The following is a 21,815-nucleotide window of genomic DNA, read 5'->3' on the forward strand; positions in this document are numbered from 1 at the left end:
ATAGAGTGAAAGAGCAGGATATGGGGGATACTTGACCTGATGATCTGGCAACCCTCATCTTCAAGCTGTACACACTGTTGACTAGTAGCAGCCCGACAGCAGCAGCAGTAGTGGAGTCAGTGAGGTGGAGAATCTGAAGCGGTTAGTATTTATAGTTTAAACATTCCAAATGTCACAGAATTGAAAATGACTTCATTGGACAAAACTAAGATACTTTGGTATTATATTTAATTTCAGCCGTTAGGTGCTGTTAGCTAATGTGTATCAGACATGCTGTCTAATTAAAAAATGCTATTACTGTTGGTGAAAATTCCTCCCAAAAGCAAATTAAGACATCTGGTCCCTTTTAAAGAAGAACCAAAGTGTCAGTAACAGATGAGCTTAGTTAATAGGAATATTCTGTGATCAATCCAAACATTAATCTTTGAAATTAGTGGGAGAAACAGTTACTATCTAATGCCATCTCTCCCCTTTTCAGCAGAGTTGTTATTGTGTATATGTCATTAAGACATGAACAGGCTAAATTAGTCACAGCTTGTCCAACGGATCTGTTTGTGACTGTCAGGCATCATTTCATTATGAAAATCTTGTCAGCAGCAGTCTGAGCAGCACAGAGACACACAGACAGGTGAGCTGCAGCCTCTCAGGTGAGCTCTGATGTCATAATGAAAGATCTAGCCATAAGTTCAGGAGTTGGATGAAAAATAATACAAATAGAGGTTTTTGAGATGATTTAACTATAGGTTGGAGCATCACTGCAGCTCTGACATGAAACTCATCTGAGAGGCTGCAGCTCACCTGTCTGTGGGTCTCTGTGCTGCCCACGCTGCTGCTGACAGGACGTGTATAGAATGGGTCAAATGCAGAGGATCAATTTCATTTCAATGTATGTGAGGACTGAGATATGACAATAAAGAAATCTTAATCTTAAACTCTTGAGTTGTGCCGCCCAAATCCACAAAGTGAAAGAAGGACAGAATCTCAGGTGAGGTTTGAAAACCTTCCAGCAGCGAATTACAGAACAGCACATTACTCACTGGCTTCTATATATTTATTTTATTGCAAAATTTATTATGACAGTCTATGATATGTTATTTTAAAACATTCATTTTTTGTCTCAGATTTATAATTAAGTAGTCTATCAATAAAATAAAATGTAAAAATCAGAGAAAAAATCATCCAGTTTCAGGCAAGTCAGCCTGTCATTCAGTAAAGTAAACATTTTCACTAGCTGCTTATGTGTCAGTCTATTTATGTGTGTATGTGTGCGCATATGTGCCTGTGAAAGAGAAAAGAGAGATAGAGAGCAAGTACACATACACAATTATTTTGGCCGTCTGACAAAAAAATGTCCCCACCAAAGTTAAAACCAAACCTACGCCCTTGGTCTAAGGATGCCTTTGGATGCAGACAAACAGAGAAAAAGCCAAAGTTCTCAATTTAAAATGACATGAAATGAAAACAAGGAAGTAAATCTAACTAATTTTATATGATTAACTGACATTAAAAACTACTTTTTTCAGTTGACTAATTGATTCCTTGATTACTCATTTTAGCCATAAACATGAGAATGCCTAAAAAATGTATACATCTCACGCTGGGTACCACACCACAAACAATATTTTATGCAGCCCATATTGGCTACACAGTGTTACCACATAACCGTTTCAGAAAGCAGCATAAACATACATCTAACCACTCATTAAATTTCATCTTGGTAACATTTTTTGGAAACCAGTTTTATGAGTCTATCGTCCCAGAGTGGTTAAAGCATATGGTGTGCTCAGTAAGTATACAGAACGGAGGGCAAAGTGTGTCTGTATATATGTATGTGTGTGCCACAGCATACTGTTCCTCTCCGGAGGTCATCTCACCCTTCAGCTCTATAGCTGACCAGCCAGCAGTGGATAAACAAAGACAATGGCAATGATTTAAGCTCCAATCACCTCAATGTCACAGCCAAGTCTACCATCTCTGCAGGTACACATCTCTGCCTGGCTGAATGTGATTCAGAGTGCCAGTCACATGTATTACTCTCCTCCTTATTCCTCAGCCTACCATTAATAAGAATTTGATTTAATTGCCCTGCCAAAGCATGAAAGATAATAATCGAGTCAGTTGTAAGAAACTGAGGGAAGGGATATGTTTGGAGAAGCAATTTGTGATTGATTTTAATTTAATGAGTATGCCTCGTCGGCACACACTCCAATAAACATACACACAAACACATAGATACACACATATATTTATGTATTGGTTGAATGACCGGAGTCAAAGCAGTCAGAGGAGACAGCAGAATCATCTCTGTGTCCGAGGCATAAACAACCTTTATTGACGTCACCAAAAATCAACAGGGCCAGGGCCTGAGAAAGAGAAAGCCAGCCAATTTATATAACAATGTGGGAAAAAAAGGGGGCTTTTGTGATGAGCACGACAGCTGTGCTTAATCAAGGGAAGTAAGCCAAGAGAGATGTGAAGGACACAGAAAGAATGAACAAAGGTGAAGAAAACTGGAGAGAGGAAGAAGAGGCGTTGAAGGAAAATAAGAAGATAGGATATAAGACTGAAGAGGAGGGGGAAAAAGTCTTGACTCTACACTTGAGAACCTGAAAAAGGGATGAAAGATTTAAGGAGACTGTTGGAAGCAGAGTTCCTCCCAGTGAGCGCACAACTCTCTTGACAAAACAGCCCAGTATGGAACATCAAAGCCTCGATGCCTCTCTTTTTGCATCACATTGTGAACAGGGGTAAATTTGCCAGAACCAAGACAAGAAAAATAGGTGGTTGCTCCCCTTCATCAACCTACTGTGCTCTTAACAAGAAGAAAATAGTTTTTCTTCTCTCACCCCTGTCCCATGGGGAGGATCGTAATTTCTATAAATGTTACTATTAGAAACTTTAAATGTGTCATAATAAGTCAAAGCTGTTTTTTTTGATATTATAAAAGCCTACACCAGAGCCACTTTTCTTGTTTCAGTCCATCCAGTCTTCGACGCCTTCGCCATTCATCAGCAGACATCACATGCAGACCAGAGCCATTCATCCTGAGCCTTACAGTCTCCTCTTCCTAACAGGACTTGTGATTCAATTCGACTGAGTGATGCCCCAGCCCTTGAAGCTGCTGGGATTGTTTGGCGAAGTAGGGTGGCTGTGTACAGGGACACATGGGTGCAACAAGGGCGTCACTACTGCTGCTTCACAGCAAGAGAAGGTGATTTACTCATATACCGTACATGTGCGTAACCCGTGCACACGTGCAAAAACACATGTCAGTTCATTAGAGGACACAAGCATGTTGGCAGACATAAACACAGACACGCACAAATAGAAGCATGAGATGTAAATTGATTTTGAAAATGCCACGCCGAGTGATATAAGTGTGCTGAATAAATTAAGAGCTAACGTGGGAGGAGTGATTAGAAATGTAGACAAAATGATGCTGTGGTGAAAAAAAAAAAGTAAAGCAAGAGACACAAAAACAAAGAATAACAGGATGAAACAGGTGAAAGTTACAATTGCTATATAAACCCTGCGCATCATCTCTGTCTCTCTTTATCTCAGCAGGAAAGTAGTGAAAGCATGAAAGATTTAAAGAGAAGGCTTTTAGTTTAAACCATGGCCAATCCCAAAGACACATACTCATACACAAAATAGAGAAAAGAGATACTAGACTATCTCTGACAAAGCTCACTGTTATAATCGCCAGTCACCGGATAAAAATTGCATAAGTTCTGAACACATGCGCGCACACACATGCTAGCAAGCACCTAGCATCCCTCAGGCCTTCTAATATGACACTGTTGAGTCAGGGATTCCGGTGGAAATACAGTGCTGCAAGATGCTGCACTTACTGTAGCTATCACCTTGTGCACATGCTGTTCAAACATACTTAAAAGTACATAAGGAGTAAAGGAATGCAGTGCCTTAAAACAATATGATGACCATCCTATAGCTGAGGGTTTCTTCTGATTTTTATAGTAGGTTGCAGAGTTTTAGCCTCAGACAGGTTTAGAGTGTTAGCGATAAAAGCTCACAAGCAACTGTCAAACTGACCTTGAATGAGGCACTTAGCATCAGACTATTTAAAATGAATTTTCATAATTATAGCTCTTGCTGATTGGCATACTACTCAGCAGCTCCCAGTATACTGCATATCCTGTATGTACAATATGTACGCCATGTAATCCTGCACAAGCCAGCAGGTTGTTGCTGTAAATAACATGGTCACCTTGTCTGGAAGAATAACAGTTGAATAAAAAAAAATGAAAACACTATGTAAAACACGTATCATGTACGCACTTATTAAAATATGCAAGCAGAAACACAGTCATGCATTAAAGTAATGCACCAAGACTCTCACACTCAACGCTTTTACATAGTATATATTTAAATACACACACACACACACACACACACACAGGCAAATGCACATGCACATGCATAAACACTTTGAAACGCATTAGAAACACACAAGGCAGCCATGCACTAAGCTTGGGTTGACAGAGTTCATTTGGAAGATGTACAATATTTATGAGAGAAGACTCTGCAGGGGAAGAAGAAGAGATGAAAATAGTGAGGGAGCAGTGGGGGGATAGCAAATAACGAGACGAATGAAACGATGACGAGTGGGCCCGACTGAAATGCCCTCCGTTACGGCTGAGCGGAAGAAATGCAAGCTAAATAAGTCATTGTCATTTCAAGTTCATTAGCTCCCTGCTTGCCATCCCCTCCTGGGAGAAAGGAGACAAGAGGGAAAGTGTGTAAAGGTGTACTGTAACAGTACAGTAGCAACACCTCTGAAATTGTAGAAAATGGTTTCATTAGTTTTAAGCTTGCATCGACACGTTTTTTCTTACACAAGCAAAAATTCAGTTTTTACTGCAAACCCTTTATTGCCTCTTCACCAGCTCCATCAGTTCCATATAAATCACTGTTTCTTACATTTAGTCATTTACAATCTTGCCACAATTTCTGCAGTGAATGTGGAAAAAGTTTATAAAATGTTTCTAAAAAAAATCTGAAATGTTAAAAACAGATCAACATTTCCTTCACACGGTTTTACTTTGCCATGTCTAAGATATGATGCTTCTTAGGGTGTAAAGAGGTTATGCATACAGATGATTTCCAGAAACATTTTTCCTGAAAAGGGGATACAAAAAATAAAACAGACTGGAATTAGTGAGAGAGACTATTACAGGGAGGGGAGACGGACTGACAGACAGAGAGAAGGCAGGAAAAGTAGGAAAAGTGGAAAAAGAACAAAAATAAGAATTTAGGTAATAAAAAGCTAATCCTGTACCAGAAAACAGGATGACAATTGACAGTAATTACATATTTCCCCCTGTAATTATGAGCTTTTTTTATGCGCCCCTCTTCTCATAAGACCTTAGTAATCCTCTGGTCATTCCCACACTTCCATCTTCAAACAGTCGCTCTACCTCCAGATCTAAATAGCCGTACATGGTCAAGCCAAATAAGCAAACCACCATGAACTACAGGGGCTTTCCTAAACCACAAATAACGCTTGAGAAATGATGTCACATAAAACCAGATCTCACTATCTAATTACAGAAAAATGCGCTTAGGAAGCACAAAATCCGACAGGAGATGAGAACTAGAGTGGTTGGAAGAAAGCTGCTTCACCACAAACTGGGGAAACAGAGATATAAATGGGCTGCAATGCACAGCTATACCGACTCATTTGGGTACTCTGGTTGATAGAAGAACTAATGCTATGGAGGACTAAGGATCTTTTCAGTTTTAGCCAATTATACAGTGGAGATTCCGAAAATGAAGCGGATGCAGAGGGAGACATTGTACATTAGGATCACAGAGCACTAAAGCCTGGAAAACTCCAGGAAGCCAATAAAACAACGCACAGATTTGACTGTAATTACATTCAAACTCAAGGAAGCAACGGAAATTGGGAGACGATTAAAGTGAGTGTGAGAAATGGATTCCCACAGGAAGATTAAAAAAGAGAAAGTAAAAAGATGCCCCGAAATTTTACAGAATCGTTAAATCAAATATAATTACACTGACTTTTAAGGGTAACGGTTAAAGAATGAATTCATCTTGTTCCCGAAGCCCGGAAGACACGAGGAGTCCTGCGGTGCAATCTTGTTTAACTTCACTGACAATAAAAATTTTTGAATTGTATTCTTGAAGCATATGACTTTAATATTCAACCGATTAAATGCATTGTAAAAATGTATCACAAAAACATGGAGTCATAAAAATCACAGACAAGTACCAGAAACAAATGTGCAATGTCTTTTTGGAGAGCATCTGTGAGAATGCAGTAAGTTTCACATGAAAAATAAATGAATTCACAACTTTCCCTGCAAGAGCAGATAGGGAGAGAGTGAGAGAGATAAAGCCTTAAAGGCAGAAACGACTCAGGGAGAGAGAAAGAGAGAAAAAAAAATAATTACAATAATGGAAACTGGTGTGAAACAGTTTATCTTGATGAGAGAAAATCTTCAGGAAATTATGAACGCCAAGTAACAATAACGCCAAATAACGCTATTGTGTGGAGCCTCTTGCCTACAACAGCTAAAAACTAAATCCTACAAAATGACCAATTTAAGAGCCAAAGAGGGAACTGTCAGAGAGATAAAGATTTGATAGAGCTGAAGAGAAAGTGGTGACTGTTCTGCATCCCAAGTATGGAAACATGCTTCTCGTTTGGAAGAGACTATGGAGAATAATGTTTATACCTCAGGGGAGAGGAGGGGAAGCTGGAGACAAAGAAGATATTCACAAGAAACACCTGGGATATCAGCCTCACACACACACACACACACACACACACATGCAGAAACACATACACTAACAGAAGGCTTGATGACTTGCAGTCCAGTTTTTTGTATAGCTACTTCTGCACTATTTTATTCTGCAAGGATTTGAGCTATAGTGTTTTTAATAACAACCTACAGTATGTGTGGAAGAAAGGGCCACTGCCGAACAGAGCAGAACAGAAATGATTGCCTATCAAAGGGAAGTGCGTAGTTGAGGAATATGTGTACTGTTGTGCCTGCGTGTCCTATCTTTATTAAATCTGTATTGTGTGTACCAGGCGTCGGAGCAGCGAGGTGCTGGACAAATTTCAGCCATTCAACAGTTAGATGACACCTTACTGATTTTATCAGCTATTCTATCTTTTTTATATACAGCCCCAATCTCTCATCTCTTGAATTTCCTATTTCCTCTTCTTTTTTATCTAAGAGATAGGGGCCTGAAAGCTGTCTCCATCAGCGAATATCCATCTTTTTTGGCAATTGTATTGGATATCAAGAACTGGATCTGAGCTGGAAGAAGTGCACAAAAAGTGTTGGTTGGCTGCACAAAAAAACCAGTAGGGAGTGTAAATGCATTAGCTACAGATAAATAACATGACAAAGCATTTCCATGTCATACTGCCACCGAATCAGCTGATCCAAGTCAATTAAGTCCAAAGCACGAAATATTCAGTTTCACTTTACACAAAGAAAAGCAGCAAATCTTTGGTGTTTGTGCTTGAAAAACTAAAACTATTAACCCAACTATTAATCAAAAAATAGCTGACTAGTCATTTCAGCCATAATCAAAAACATATTTGACAAAAAAGAGTTGCAATCTTATGTAATTTTAAAATACCATTAACATTTAACCTGTGCAACAAGCAGGGTAGAGAATATTTGTTTTTTCTTCATTTTGCCTTCTAATCACAGAGAGACTCTTAAGATTTATGATGTATGACTGTAAATGACTGTAAATCTGCCAGAAATAAAGGTGTTTTATGCTCTCAACATATTTTTGGTTTTTTGTCAGATCATAAATAATAATCATAAATCTGAATAAGAATCAATAAAATCTTAAGAATACCTGTTGTCCTTTTTGTGTGTGTGCGCATGTGTGTTTGCATGTGTGTATTTGTCTGTCACAGTGGGCCTGCTGAATCTTTGGTGCCACAGCCACAGGATTTCCCCTCTGGGATGTGTCTTAGCAAAGGAAAGAAAGTCTCTCAACACATACTCCAGTCCACAGCTGCAGACAGTGGGTATGTATGTGTGTGTGTGTGTGTGTGTGTTCGCGTAGGGCGTGTCACCCAGTAAAATTCATACTGCGTGCCCTCACTTAATATGGTAGTGGGCGTCCCAGTTTGGGTCAGTACCATCTGTCAAGCAGCAGGAGGCCAAGAGGAGAGGTAGCTGGAGCAGAGGCGAAGACACGCTGAGAGCTAAAGCCAGTTCCTTGTCACTTCAAATACACACCTAGTCTACAGAAAGCACTGCTGGAGGGGACATGAGCCACAACAGCTTGGCATGGCACACACACACACACACACACATATACACATTTACATAACCGACAAAAGGGCAAAACACAAACACCAGGAATTATGCACACACACACACACACACGCAAGGACAAGAAATGGAAAGGAAGCAGTTTAATAACGTTCTCACTACTGCTTTAGAAGTCATACAGAGTGCACACATCTGTGGCGCACACAGAGACAGATATTCTCTTGCTCACTTGTGGACACGTTAGGCACATGCACGCACATCTGCGCCCAACCTCCCACACACACACACACACACATACACAACAAGAGACAACGAAGGGACTTCCTGTGACAAGGGAATAATTCTCCTTTTGACACAGCCAATTCCTCTGAAGACAAAAGAGGAATCGTACACCGACACCCTACCTTCCTCAGAGGAACAACACACATGCCCCCACACTCTGTACACATACATAGGCCTGTTGCAATGACACTGCAGCTCCCTGTGGTGACAAAAAAAAAAAAAAAAGACAGGCCTATGCTGTCATCTTTGGCTCTATGTATCTGTGTGTGTGCTTACCATGGGAGGGTTGTACGTGTGAACTCCTACTCTCGCATTAGACAAGTGACAGGGAACAAAAGACAAGAGAAGCGAGAGGGGTGGCAGCAGCTGAAGCGCATTCTGGTCAAAGAAAATGCAGCTCATACTTGTCAAGGTAGTGTATCATATTCTGAAAAGCAGCGTCTTTCAGTCCACAATTTCCAACATTTTACACCGTGAGGTAAATTGTTGTAACTCCCCTAAAATAGACACAGGAAATAGAATAGAAAATACTGACATGTTTGTTAGCTTTTATGTCAATATAATGACTCAAAATATGAGTATATTTATAGGAAATAGGATGGAAAATTGTCTAATTTCCTGTCAGACTTCAATTGTTTGTCCAAAAATGAGTGAATTTTATATGATTTCTTCATGGTCTGTGCTATAAATGAAAAACAGGTAAGTGTGTAATCTGTAAAAAGGGTTGTTCAAACACCATCCAGAGCGACTTAACGAGTCTGGAAAGACTGTCCTCCAGATCTCCATGTTTCTAACAGGCCTGGGTTTGAAAATGATTACATAAGGAAGCAGCGCAGGGCACATTTTTTAAAACAAGCTTTCCTTTTTTACCGATTTTAATTTGTTTCTCTTTTTTCCTCCATATATCCCGTGACAGGGCGGAGTAGGGACTAGCAAAACCAAGAAGACCAGGGCAGCCAGAGTCATAGTCAGCAGACCACCAGCTCTCTCTCTCTCTCTCTCTCCCTCTCTCAATCTCTCTCTCTCTCTCTCTATGGTGAACATCAAACACGCTGTGGTCTGTTTCTCAAGAGGCTTCTTACTGACTTCAGCATTTTAACAACTCTAGCATATTCGGTTAGTAGGCAAACACACATACACAAACCAATGCAAACAGACATGCACACACACACGTACACATAAACAAGCGCGGGCAGGAGCCCAGATGCAGAGATTCACACACTTGAAACTGCAGCAGAGTTATGAGCTTGCACATTGTGATACAGAAACAACAGTTGCCTCTGCTTTAATCTATCTGTAGAGGAAGCCCAACAGACAACTGTGTGAGGTTTTATGCTGACATTAACCTTCAATAAGCCTTGGCCCTCTTATCTCCAAGTCAGTTAATGAGTTCCATTCACAAGACGGCAATATGTAATTCACTGTGATCAATTAGTTATCCACTATATGGAGAATAAGAACAGCACATAAGCGAGGATATTAATGGGATGAAGATAAGGCTACTGTCCAGAACGGCCACAGTGACAACACTGCCCGCTTATCTCAACACACACAGTATTTACTATTTATGGTTACATTTGGTCTGTCCCTTTATCTGTATAGGAAAATCAATCTTTTCAGAGACAGATCTAACATTAGAAGAATCTTAAAACTGGCTCGAATGCTTTGTGGAATTAAATTAAATGTATTTTTTTTTTTTAGCATATTAGATTATAATTAAGTGACAATTGTATTACAGTGCTCTTCATAAGACAAACAAGACAGCATTTTGTTTCTTGTGCTGCTGCACCTTTACATTCAGTTCAGATTTGTACCATGTAGGAAGCAGGGCTGCAACCATTGATTATTTTGATTATTGATTAATGTGCTGGTTATTTTCTTGATTAATCACTTTGTCTATAAGACATTACAAAACTGAAAAATGCCTGTCACAATTTCCTACAGCCCAAGATGATGTTATCAAATGTCTTGTTTTCCCTGAAAGTCTAAAACCCAAATATATTCAATTTACTACGATGATAAGCAGCAAAATCTCTCATTTAAGAAACTAAAACCATCAAATGTTTAGAATGTTTGCTTTAAAATTGACTTAAACAATATCCAAATAGTTCCCAGCTCATTTTCTGTTGATCCACTGATCGTTGCAACTCTAGTTGGAAGTGTTACAGAAATGTGGAGGTCCGACCTTTGATGTAAAAGTGATTTGAGCAGGTTTTTAAGATGCTGACCATATAATCACACCATCCCCGCTTTAAGTCCCACTGGGGACCTTTGTTGCATGTCTCTCTCTCTCTCTTTCTCCCCTTGTTTCCTGTCTGTCGCTACTGTATCTTACACACAATGAATACAAATAATGCCCCCAAAAATATACTTAAGAAAAAACTGAACTTCATTTGAGACATTGAATATTAAAGGAAGGTTACACAAAGACAAAACATGCATCTAAATTAGTAACAGAACCGCAAGCAAACATAGGATTGTCATTACTTCCCAATGGATATACACTGTGATATACTACTTGCCAGGTGTCCTTCATGTGCTTTGTGCCCCTGAATTTGGACGCAGTTCAAGTTTCCATGCCAACTTCTAAGGAGGGTTCATTATGGGAGTGCCCACCTCACTTGCCCATTTGGTGCCAACTATATTATAGCCTTTTCCTATCAACATAATATATCCACTTTAGAGTATGCTGATAATAATGCAATGGAACGATAATGCTAAAATCATTGCTAACACTGTCAACATATTTTTTTAATCATCTGACTGGCATGAGAGCACATTGCTGAGGGGACAAGAGTGAAGTACCACCACAGGTCAAGCAGCTTCACAGGGGGGCACGCTGGTGGAGAGAAAAGCCGGAGGGTCTTAAGCAAACAGCATCCAGTGAAAAATATACAGTTACTATATAAGTATGTCCGCAGAGATCAAGAGCTTAAATACATACAACAATGTACATGATCTGAATTTTACTGCAGGCCATGAACACTCAGATGGGCCACATTTGACAGCTGGGTGCTTGTACACCAATAAGGATCAAATAAAAATACTGTAATTTCCCAAAAGTTTCTTTAAATTGATTAGTGCAGTGTTTCTTGTTGATTTAACAGCCTCCATCTGGCTGGTCAGCTATGTTTTGTGCCAGCAGGAGACTCCTATCACAATTTAACCTCTGGCTGGGGAGTGGCGTAGGGGGCAGCAAACACACTAGCAGCCATAATCTAATCATTAGCCTCAGTCAAAGAGGTGAGAGTTGCCCAGGAAGATTTTCTACTCAATTTGGGAAAATCTATGCTGTTTTAGCTACAATGCTATAACGCTATAATACATTTCGAGACTTAGACCCATGTTTGTAGTCCAGCTGCTGAGTTCAAAACATTCCCATACTTTTAGCTGTGGGCTACCCCCACTGATCAGCCCATATTTCCACCCACAAGCCAGTTTTTAGTCAACAACAGTTCCTAGCAGGCCTGTTGAGTAGCAATCCCACTGTGTCATTAGTCAAACACTGGTTAGAGATGCTTTAGAGTGCTGAGCGACTCAGAGTCAGCCTGTAGCAACCAGCAATCAACAACAACACAAATACAGCATGGGAAAGCCAATGCCATATGAGAATGTTACCAGCCTTGCTGCAGATGTCTAATGTAGCTTGTCTTTTTGTATAGGCTTATATGACATTGAGCATCTAACACTTATTGCCTGCCAGCTGCTTTCAAAGAGCGTCTGGCGCCTCCCTCCTTAAGAGCTGATGAGAGAGGGAAACAGAGAGATGAAGAATGTCATCCTCTGAAAGACAAAAAGATAAGTCATCAAGACTGTAATGATGGGGTGGGACAGGGAGGGGGCAGCGCAGAGAGGAGACGGATGAGTCCCATGAAAATCAATCATCCATTTTTTGGTAAAGAGTGACAAAACAGGCTGTTTCCGAAACTGATTACTCTCCAAAGAAGTTAAACTAGCATCATCAAATTCATTTTAAGAGTATCAATCAGTTTACATGATTATTTGCGAGCCATTGCTTTTCATTTGTGCTCAGTTGATACTGTTCCCTTGGTCCAGTAAACACAGCTTCAATACAATGATAACAAACAGCTCACCCTTAACTCAATAGCTGTCTTCCGCATGGCTTTTTCCTGCAGGGCAAATTACTTAAGAATAGGGGACTATTCAAGTTGTTATATGAGGTGTATCGACATGAAGGCAATATTTAGCAATCTCCTTTCATCGCTGACTGAGCATAATCAAACAGAGATTGCGATATGGGATGGGGGTGTTCATGTGGTTGGAGATTTCTTACCTTTCTCACTCAGTTGTGCCTAATCTAAATGTAAAGAAGATAGGTACAAAGGTAAAAAGAAAATCAACTTTAAAACCCCAAGGTGTTGGATCCTGGAAATTCCATTAGCTTAGGAGCACATTTTTATTTAAATTTTTCTTTCTGGGCAAATTACTTGCAGACTTTATTCGCATATGCTTCCAAGTTTCATTATCATATGTAAGTTTTGTGCATCTATAAAAAGAAGTTTAATAATAGTTTCAGAAGTACATTAGCTACTTTGTGTGTCAAGGAATTGCATCTCATTAACTGTACGGAGGTTTTGAAAGGGCTGTGACAGAACATTATTTTTAGGGTTGGGATGCAGTCATCTCTCATCGTCCTCCCAGTCTGAACTGAGGTGATGTACTCAGCATGTGACCTTGAGTCAGGCCCGGCCAATTCATTAGGTTGATCAAGCCCTGGTGTCACAGCAGGAAATATCCTGCTGCAAATGTCAGGGATCATCCACAACATTCAGGTGGCTCATAATTTGCAGGCATAAATTAAAGCTCTCATATTTTACTAAGGTGTTTAATATGCCAGACTGAAGCATATCAGCGGTTATTTATGCTTGAGAGCCAAGAGACAGGGACACAGGGAGAAATATCGTCAACGTACAACACCAAATCTCCCCCTTCTCTCTCTATCTCTTTTTCTCTCTTCAATTCTCTATGTCTCTCTTTCTGGCCTTCAATATCTGTCTCACTCCTCGACTTTCTGTCTTACCAAGAATGCATTGACCCCAGACTTAAGTAAGCTCCACATCATTGATTGAAACAAGAGGAATAGGTGGTGTCCTGACAAGACAGATTCGCTCTTTAAAGCATTATGGATTACAGACATTTGGAAGAAAAGGGGATTTCATCGGTACCAGGCATTAATTCTGTCAAATGATTTATTCAGTATGGTCAATCAATTAAATTAGAAGCGTCCAGTTGCTACTTGGCCCTTAGTACCTTATGATGTATGGTGTGATGACATGAGCTAACAGTTTCATCACATTACTGCCTCACCATCAAATCTTATAATCTCTCCTATCCTATCAGAGTAGGAATCTACTGTATATCTTTGCATCAGATATCATGTTCCACAAAGGCTTAACGTCCCATTTATGCAACTCAGTGGCAGCTCTCGACCATCGCAAACCTGAGTGCGAACAAAATGGAGACACCTGCTATCTGTAAGTTGAAAAGCAACAGCACATCACACTGTATATACTATTTCTGTCAAGGCACAATGCTCTTTCTGTAACAGTGCTGTGCTGTGCTGTGCTGTGCTGTGTTGTGTGCGAGCCCATATGCTATCAGAAAATAGAGCAGTTTCTACTTTAGGATCATCCTGAGTGAGTGACCTTTAGGTGAATACTGCAGAAAGTCACCCTTGTACTTCTCAGTGCCGTTCAGCCTGCGCTAATGGACAAACATTGCCATCTTCACAGGAGAGAAGAGTTTATCTGCTGTCACAGTAGTGTAGCACTCTGTGGAAAATGAATTGGACAACATAGAGAAGCTGTCTGACGCAAGATCTGAAGGGGCTTTTTGAGGAACAGTATGCTATCAGATTGGGAAGGACTGCAGCAGTGTTACAGTAAAAGATGAACATTTCCCATGTCCACACTCATTTCTTGTTTCCAAATATTTGCCTTTTGCCAACTGATGTCAATTTTTTGGAAAAGGGTCCTTCACATTCACTTATTCTACAGTTTTGGAAGAATGAAATATACAGGATGTGAGTTCAAAAGTGAGTTATACTCCCTGTGGATCTGTACACAGGAAAGTGGTTTTGTAAGCATGCACGGTCACAGTCTGCTGTCTTGTCCATGCATGTACTCTACTGTAAGTGTAGAAGCTGAAATTGCTGTAAACTGTGTGTGTGTTCATGTGTGTGGAAGCGTTGCACCAAATTCCAGGGGAGGCACACGTGTAATCATCTGAACTGCAGAGGGGCTTGTGACCGTCTGACATCAGACCATGAATGACACAGTGAGCAACATCATATTTGCTGGTTACAGCACATGGTCAAGTGACTGGCTGGCGATTTATAAGGAAGAATTCCCCTCAGTACAAAGACCAGACAGCTCAAAGAGGAAAGATTAGGGAGTGTCTTCATGAATAGAGTTTAGACTGACAGGGAAACTCAAGAGAGAACAGAAAGCGAGGTACTGGTCTGCCAACTGGTTTTTTTCCAAAAATGTCGAGTGTGAGAACATTTGAAGGGACTTTCTCATTTTTTTGATCAGTGATCAAACAGCCAGATTGTCTACGACATGTCTGTACTGTCTTAATATCTTTTGAAAGCAACATTTCATCTTGAGAGATAGCTGAGAGCTAGAGCTCCTCTGCTTTTACCATGTGACGTGAAATGAGTGTGACTACAGGTTCAAAAGGTATAAATATAGAAACTGGGTTATCTCACCAAAAAAAAAAAAAAAAAAAAAAAAACTTGTTTTAATAAGACATATTTTTAAGTTCCAGTATGCTACAGGCCACACTAAGTTCAAAGAACTGAGTTTGGGAATCAACACTCAAACTTACAATCATTCATTTTTACAGGATATGTCAGATCTACCCATGAACTCTTACAATAAATGGTGCTACTGCAGGTGCGAGTTTGGCCCCAAAATAGACTAACATTCCTTGGGGGGATTGCAGAGGGATTATGGTACTCAGTGGCAATGAGTTTAAAGCAACTGTGTGGTACTTTATAGTGTATTAAAGAATTTAAATAACTTGTGTCATGGTATTTAGGATTTTTTTAGTTCAGGGGGTAAGATCAGAGAGCGCACAACATTATGGGAACAGACTTTGGTCAGACTGTATTTTAAAGGAGCTTACCTGATATTTCAGCCTGAGGGACACCGTCCACAGAGAATCCTTTGCCGCTATAAAACTGCCTGATATCCGAGCAACTCCTGGCTTTGCTGGTCCCTTTGTCCCCATAGGCTGTTGCCGTTAGAGAGCACAGTGCCAGAGCCGCTATGATGAAGGAATCCATCCCAACCGATCGCTGTATGTGGACTTAGTCAAGTGCAAATCCGACTGTGTTGAGTTCTAAACGGAGCGGAGACTCCCAGTTAGTAGCCGCGTGTCAAACAGTGGCTACTGAGTGCTGCTGTGCGTAAAATATCCTCCACCTTCCTTTCTCTCTCCTGCCCTTTCAGTGCGTTCACTGAGTCTGTGGCTGGTCTCCGCGCACTGCTGCACGGTACAGGAGCGACTCTTCACAGCGCAGAGGTCCCGTCTCTTCCCACTCCTATTATGCAGGGCCGATGTTGACAGGACAGCAGCTTATTATTTTTCCCAAAATAATTTTATCTTGTCACGCAGTGCACGGGATGAGCGCAGATCTCCTGTCTGTCTCATATATTCCACAGTTGAGGTTTAGAGTGTTGGCTCACCTAGAGAGGCAGAAGCAAGAGATGAAAGAATTAGGTTACGCACTTACAGCTGAAATAATGTAAGTCATGTCAGAAAATAGCACTATATTGCGCTGACGCTGTGCAGCCTGGTTCTGTCGCCGCACGCCTACCGGCTATTTTGACGGCCCCGGAGGGATCTGAGTAAAGAGGTGCGCACAGGCAGCTACCGCAGCTCGTTTCCAGTCTAGAACAGGGTTGAACGATGCTATGCCAGCGCTGCCACTCTGTAGAAAGAGGAGGAGGCGGGGGGAGAGAGAGAGACAGAGAGAGAGAGAGACAGAGAGAGAGAGAGAGAGAGAGAGAGAGAGAGAGAGAGAGAGAGAGAGCATAAGGTTTTGCGTTCTCCTGCCATTTCCGTTTAATTCTGTCTGCATTACTGTCTTACAGGTTTGATTCGTGGGTGTAGTTTAGAAAACATCTGTGATTTTGTATTAGCCTGTGTGTGTGTGTGTGTGTGTGTGTGTGTGTGTGTGTGTGTGTGTGTGTGCGCGCGCGTGTGTGTGTGTGTGTGTGTGTGTGTGTGTGTTGTATCTTAACGTGGTCTGGTTCTCAGTGAAGGAATGCGCGCTGCGCGTCCTGACAGCTTGATCTCCACCAGCCAGGTGTCACAGGTGAACTGTAGGTGTGCACTCGACCCCATCCAGTACCCTCCCACCAATATAGGTCAATGTTGAGTAGCTCTCCTCCACTCTGCAGAGAGTACCTGTATACATGTGCCATATCACTCCTCAAGGTGCAATTAAAGGGCCAACAAGTCAGTACCTGCCCTGTGCTGTTCCTAGTTTACCTGTCACCTGCAAAATGCCTTCATTATCTGAGTTTCCGTGTGTGTGTTTCAGCCTGAAAATGAAGTTTCAGGCTTGATTTAAAGTGGAAAACAGAGGACAAGAAACATTAACTATATTCACCCTCAGTAATAAGTTTGCACTTGTGTTGTGCTGTCAACATGCTTGTATTCAAAAAAATATATGAATGCTGTTTACTAAATTGGTTTTGTTTAGTGAAAGCCTGAAAGGTCTGCTTCTTCTTGCATCTCTAAAGGAAATGCTGTGTTTATGAAGTACATTTTGTACATACTTGGAATTCTTCTGTTTATTCATTACTTCTAATAGGATCAGTGACTCCTGCTTCCCAGCTCCAGATCCAGCGGCCTTGTCACAGCCTATGGCAGCAATAACCAATGTTTGTTTTTGTTTTTCAGTTTTTGTAGGAGAGGGGAAAAGTCACAAAAGGAAAAAGGTCACTCAGTTCAAGTTGGTTCAAATGCAGGACCCTCTTCCAATGAAGCAGCTTTCGAGCTTAAAGGTCTCATGCTGTAATGAGCGAGCTGATTTCTCTTCGGGTATTGCGTTGGTTTTAGTGCAAAGTCATGTTTTCCAAAACTGATGCATTCCTGGTATAAACAGGAAGAATCCACAACTAGTGTTAAGGGATTCATGTTGCAGAAACTCACCCTATGTGTGTAGGCTTAATATCCTAGCTATGTTATGCAAATATTAAACTGTAGAAAAAAAGGGACATACAGTTCTCTCACTCAACATAAAAAGTATCCTTAGTCATCTCAATGTGTGAAATTGAATCAGATGGTGCTTGATGGTGTCACTCCTGTGGGAGATGCTTATTAAGGATTGTTTGCGGAAGGAGATGTCACCACACATTATCGCAGTGACACATGGAAAAAACTCCAGTATAGCCTGAAATAACTGTCCGTCACACGACAGAGAGACAAACAAAAATGAGAAGCAGAGAGAGAAATGAGAGTAGAGAAAAGGAGAGTCATGCGGCGAGAACAGTCATTTCCTGCCTCCCAATCATTCTATTTATGAAGGCAGACGTTGTTTATGAATACATTAGGAAATGTTACTCTATAGTCTGTTCGCCATGACTAGATGAGTCTAAACAAAGAGGACAGCGTCTCACATATCACTAACTGACAAATAGCTACACTTGCTACCCATTATTACAGCTCTGAAATGAGCAGGCATGAATTACACCTTCGTTCTGCAATGTCAAGTGTCTTACTCATTTGCAGCCTGTGCATGTAGACTCGGGAGAATCTGGCACTACAGTGTTGCAGACACTCGGCCTAAGTTGAGAATTGTGTAAATGTGCCATACAGCAGACGGAAACCACTTTCTAATTATGTGCAATATGGTTGCTGCACTTTTCTTGCTGCTGTGGGGGAATACCGGGCAGAGTTAAGCATATGTGGCCAGAGGTTAATAAGTCTAGTGGCCTCAAAGTGTGTGTGTGATGATATGTCTGTCCATGTTATATATGGGTTTGTGCATGACTGTTTGTATTCCTATATGTGTATATGTGAGTGCACATAGACAGTTGGTGTGTGTGTAATGTGAGTTTATGTGTCTGACTGCGTCCCACATGTGGCCATAGGTCGGCAGCGCTGCTGGAGTAACTGATTGGCCCTCCGATGTCTGGGATGGAGATCATGTAATTAACGCTCAGTAAAGCCTCAGAACAGCCATGTTTTCTTCAGGCTGCCTCCCATTGAAGTTTTATTGCCTCTGACCATGAAAGGCCTTCTAATGAGGAGCAGGATGCTGGGGGAAGTTCGGGAGACCGGGGAGAGCAACAGAGGGGAAGGCGGAATGGTAGCAAAGAGAAAGGAGAGAATGGGGTGAAAAGACTGTACAACCAAGCAACTGTCAGTTCAGTGAATACATGCAGTAATTATGTGGTGGGCATTTTCGGGCGTGATGAGGTTTTCTAGTGAAAATTATATTGCTGCCATACTGAAATATGACAGATGTTCGACCACACCTTTCGGGCAAAAAGCACTCACACTTGAGACGAATGAAAGAAAATGTTAGCAGAGTCTTTTTCCTCTAAATGCTCTGTAGACTTTACAGTGTGTGGACACTGAAATTCTGATATTCAATATGTACACAGACAACCAGGATAAGCCCAGTCAACTCTAAAGAGAGTGCCCAGGCAGTAGTGTCTCCATTTTTCATCCACACAATTTCAGTGACTAAGACTCCAGCATAGCCTAAGATAGCTTAATCAGAACCACTGCTCTCAATGCTGCTCTTCCTGTTGATCACTGTAGTGGACCTGCACCTGCATTGGTTCGTGCTCCTCTGTGCTGACTACAGCAATGTCAGCTTTCCCTGTTGGTTAAGTATTGTACACCTAACTTCTGTAATCTGAGTTTTTTTTAGGTGTCTCTTTCTTCTTCCAGTCTTTATGTTAAACTAGATTAATTTATTTCTGTCTCTAGCTCTGTACTTATGCACAGACAGAGATATACAGAGTTGTATCATCCTCTGATCTAACTCTCAACAAGAAAGTGAAGAAGCGTATTTTCCAAAATGCTGAACTATTTTAAAAAAAAAACATTCATTCAAATTGCATCATTCACAGCAGGGTTTATTTGAACAATATATTATTGTATTTCTGTGATATGAAGGCATCAGGAGATGCATCAGCATCCTGTAGAATATTATACAGGTTAGAATATTCATAATCCTCAGGAGTGCAACATCCAAAATGTAGCACTTGGACATTAAAGGCTGATTCCACCAGTTTAGTGCTTTAAAACTAGAGGCCTCTGTGTTTTCACCTTTGCTCTGCAAAAGATTTTGCAGTGCAGTCATAATAGTTTTGAAATCTGTTGCTGTATTTAACATCTGTTAAAGTAAAATTAACATTAGATTCTAGTTTTGGGCAATGCAGGTGCACTTTTGTTCCCAAATCAGTTTTAGATGTTGCATGTGAGGGACACACCAAAAAGGCAGTTGAAGGTCAGCTTATGTAACCGTAAGAAAATTGTGCAAAGGAATATTTTTTCATTTTTATTCTTTTCATACTGTGGCATTGAACGGAGTGCAGAGTGCCCTCACCCATCCCACATCATGAGTACAGTTTTGTGAGGACATCAATGACCAAAAAAAGGCAGGGTACAGCCAAATCTGATAGAGGTTCTTCTTAAAAAATAACGTGATGCAGTGAAGGAGCAGCAGGTTTGGCTTGCTTACAGGGCTCACTGCCGGGACTCAGCAGGGTTTCTATGTAAATATCAGTGTGCTGTTTCAACAGATGTAATCAGCTTTTAGAGGGAGATCATCGTGTCCTCTCCCTAAAACCAGTCTCATCCTGGCCTCTTACAGATAGCATCGATTCTGCCTCTTCACTGGGTTTTTATGTCAACCATTAGCCTGAGTTCAGCACATTCACCGGAGTGCTATACACATTACTCACCGGGACTGTTTCTTCCCATTCTCTTTTCTTGTTCATTGTCTTTTCTTCAGTTCATCTCTATTTTGTCTTGTATGTACACTTTCTGTTCTGTCTTTTCTATCTTCTTCCTCTTCCTATCCATGTCTCATGAGAACAAATGATCGTTCCTTCGTCCTGTTAAAATGCCTTCATGCATAAAACCTAAATTCAGAGTTGTTTTAACACCTTGCCTTCTCTTCTTGTCTGTACCTTTGCCATTTTGCAGTGCTACATCACTTCTCACACCACATTTACCCAGTGTCTGTCTGTGCAAACACAGCCTCCACAAACAGTGGATCTGCATATCTCCACACGCGGAGCCCTCCCCAGTTGCGAGAGACAGATGATGACAGAAAAAGGAGAAATTTTGATGGTAAGTGCAAAGGGTAGACAGATAGTACTGTAGAGAAAAATGAGAAACTGGGAGGAGGAGGGGGTGTGAGCTTATGAGGCAAGATAAGGAGGGAGAGAATATGATGATGGATGACATGGTGAAAATGACAGGAGTGAGTTGGGAGAAAAGTAGCAGGGAGGGATTGTACTTTCAAAGTGGAAAGGATAAAATGCAGGAATGGAATAAAAACAGAGTTTTCAGAAGAAAGAAGAAAAGGGTTAGAATTAGTTGAAAACAACCAATGGCCAATGTGGTCTGATCCTTGAATTCTTTGGGGTTATTCTTGTAAACAGGCACTGTTGTTGATGAGAAATGCTCCCTGTGGTGTGTTGCGTTGTGTCTTTGTATGTCTCTGTGGGCATCCTGGCACTTTTTCTGCTCAGTAATCTGAGCACATTCCAGTCTTCTCTGAGCATGGACACAGGAGGAGACAAAATCTTAGGTACACATCACAATATAATGAAATCCGCTATTAAAACACCACAAATTACTGCATCATAAGTTACCACAGGATCTAGTGGAGTGCAGATTCAAAAATAAATCCTATACTGCGTGGAATTTAATTGAATCACCACTTACATTTGAATAATGGCCACTGAATGCAGTGTTTTAATATTTGTTAATGTGTAGTTGCTTGTGTAGTCATTAAAACAGAAAAGAGAGCACACATCTCATTTATGTAGACATATCCAATAAGAGGCCTGCACTAACTCAAACGCTGGACTTTTTCCCATGTCTTTCTCTTTCATACACAATGGCAAACTGTACCCATCTGGCTGTGGTGTCTCCTCATTCCTGCACCAACCTCATCCAATTAATCTCTTCATTTGCCTGCATGCTGTTCTCATATAAATATTTCACCTCCTCTATTTGTCA

The 21,815-nt window shown here is 40.8% G+C and overlaps 1 protein-coding gene across 1 annotated transcript in view; it reads right to left on the reverse strand.

The window, feature by feature from the left end:
• Window positions 1-16,554, reverse strand: part of LOC137194150 (glypican-1-like) — a 77,224-nt gene extending 60,670 nt beyond the window's left edge. The window contains exons 1-2 of the mRNA XM_067605758.1: window positions 16,417-16,554; window positions 15,723-16,285 (exon numbers count right to left, since the gene is read on the reverse strand). Of these exons, the coding sequence (XP_067461859.1) occupies window positions 15,723-15,882 (160 nt within the window). The 5' untranslated portion in view covers window positions 15,883-16,285; window positions 16,417-16,554. The remainder of the gene's footprint in view (window positions 1-15,722; window positions 16,286-16,416) is intronic.
• Window positions 16,555-21,815: the final 5,261 nt, after the last annotated feature.

Source organism: Thunnus thynnus, chromosome 12 (assembly GCF_963924715.1).
Source record: "Thunnus thynnus chromosome 12, fThuThy2.1, whole genome shotgun sequence".
Classification (NCBI taxonomy): domain Eukaryota; kingdom Metazoa; phylum Chordata; class Actinopteri; order Scombriformes; family Scombridae; genus Thunnus; species Thunnus thynnus.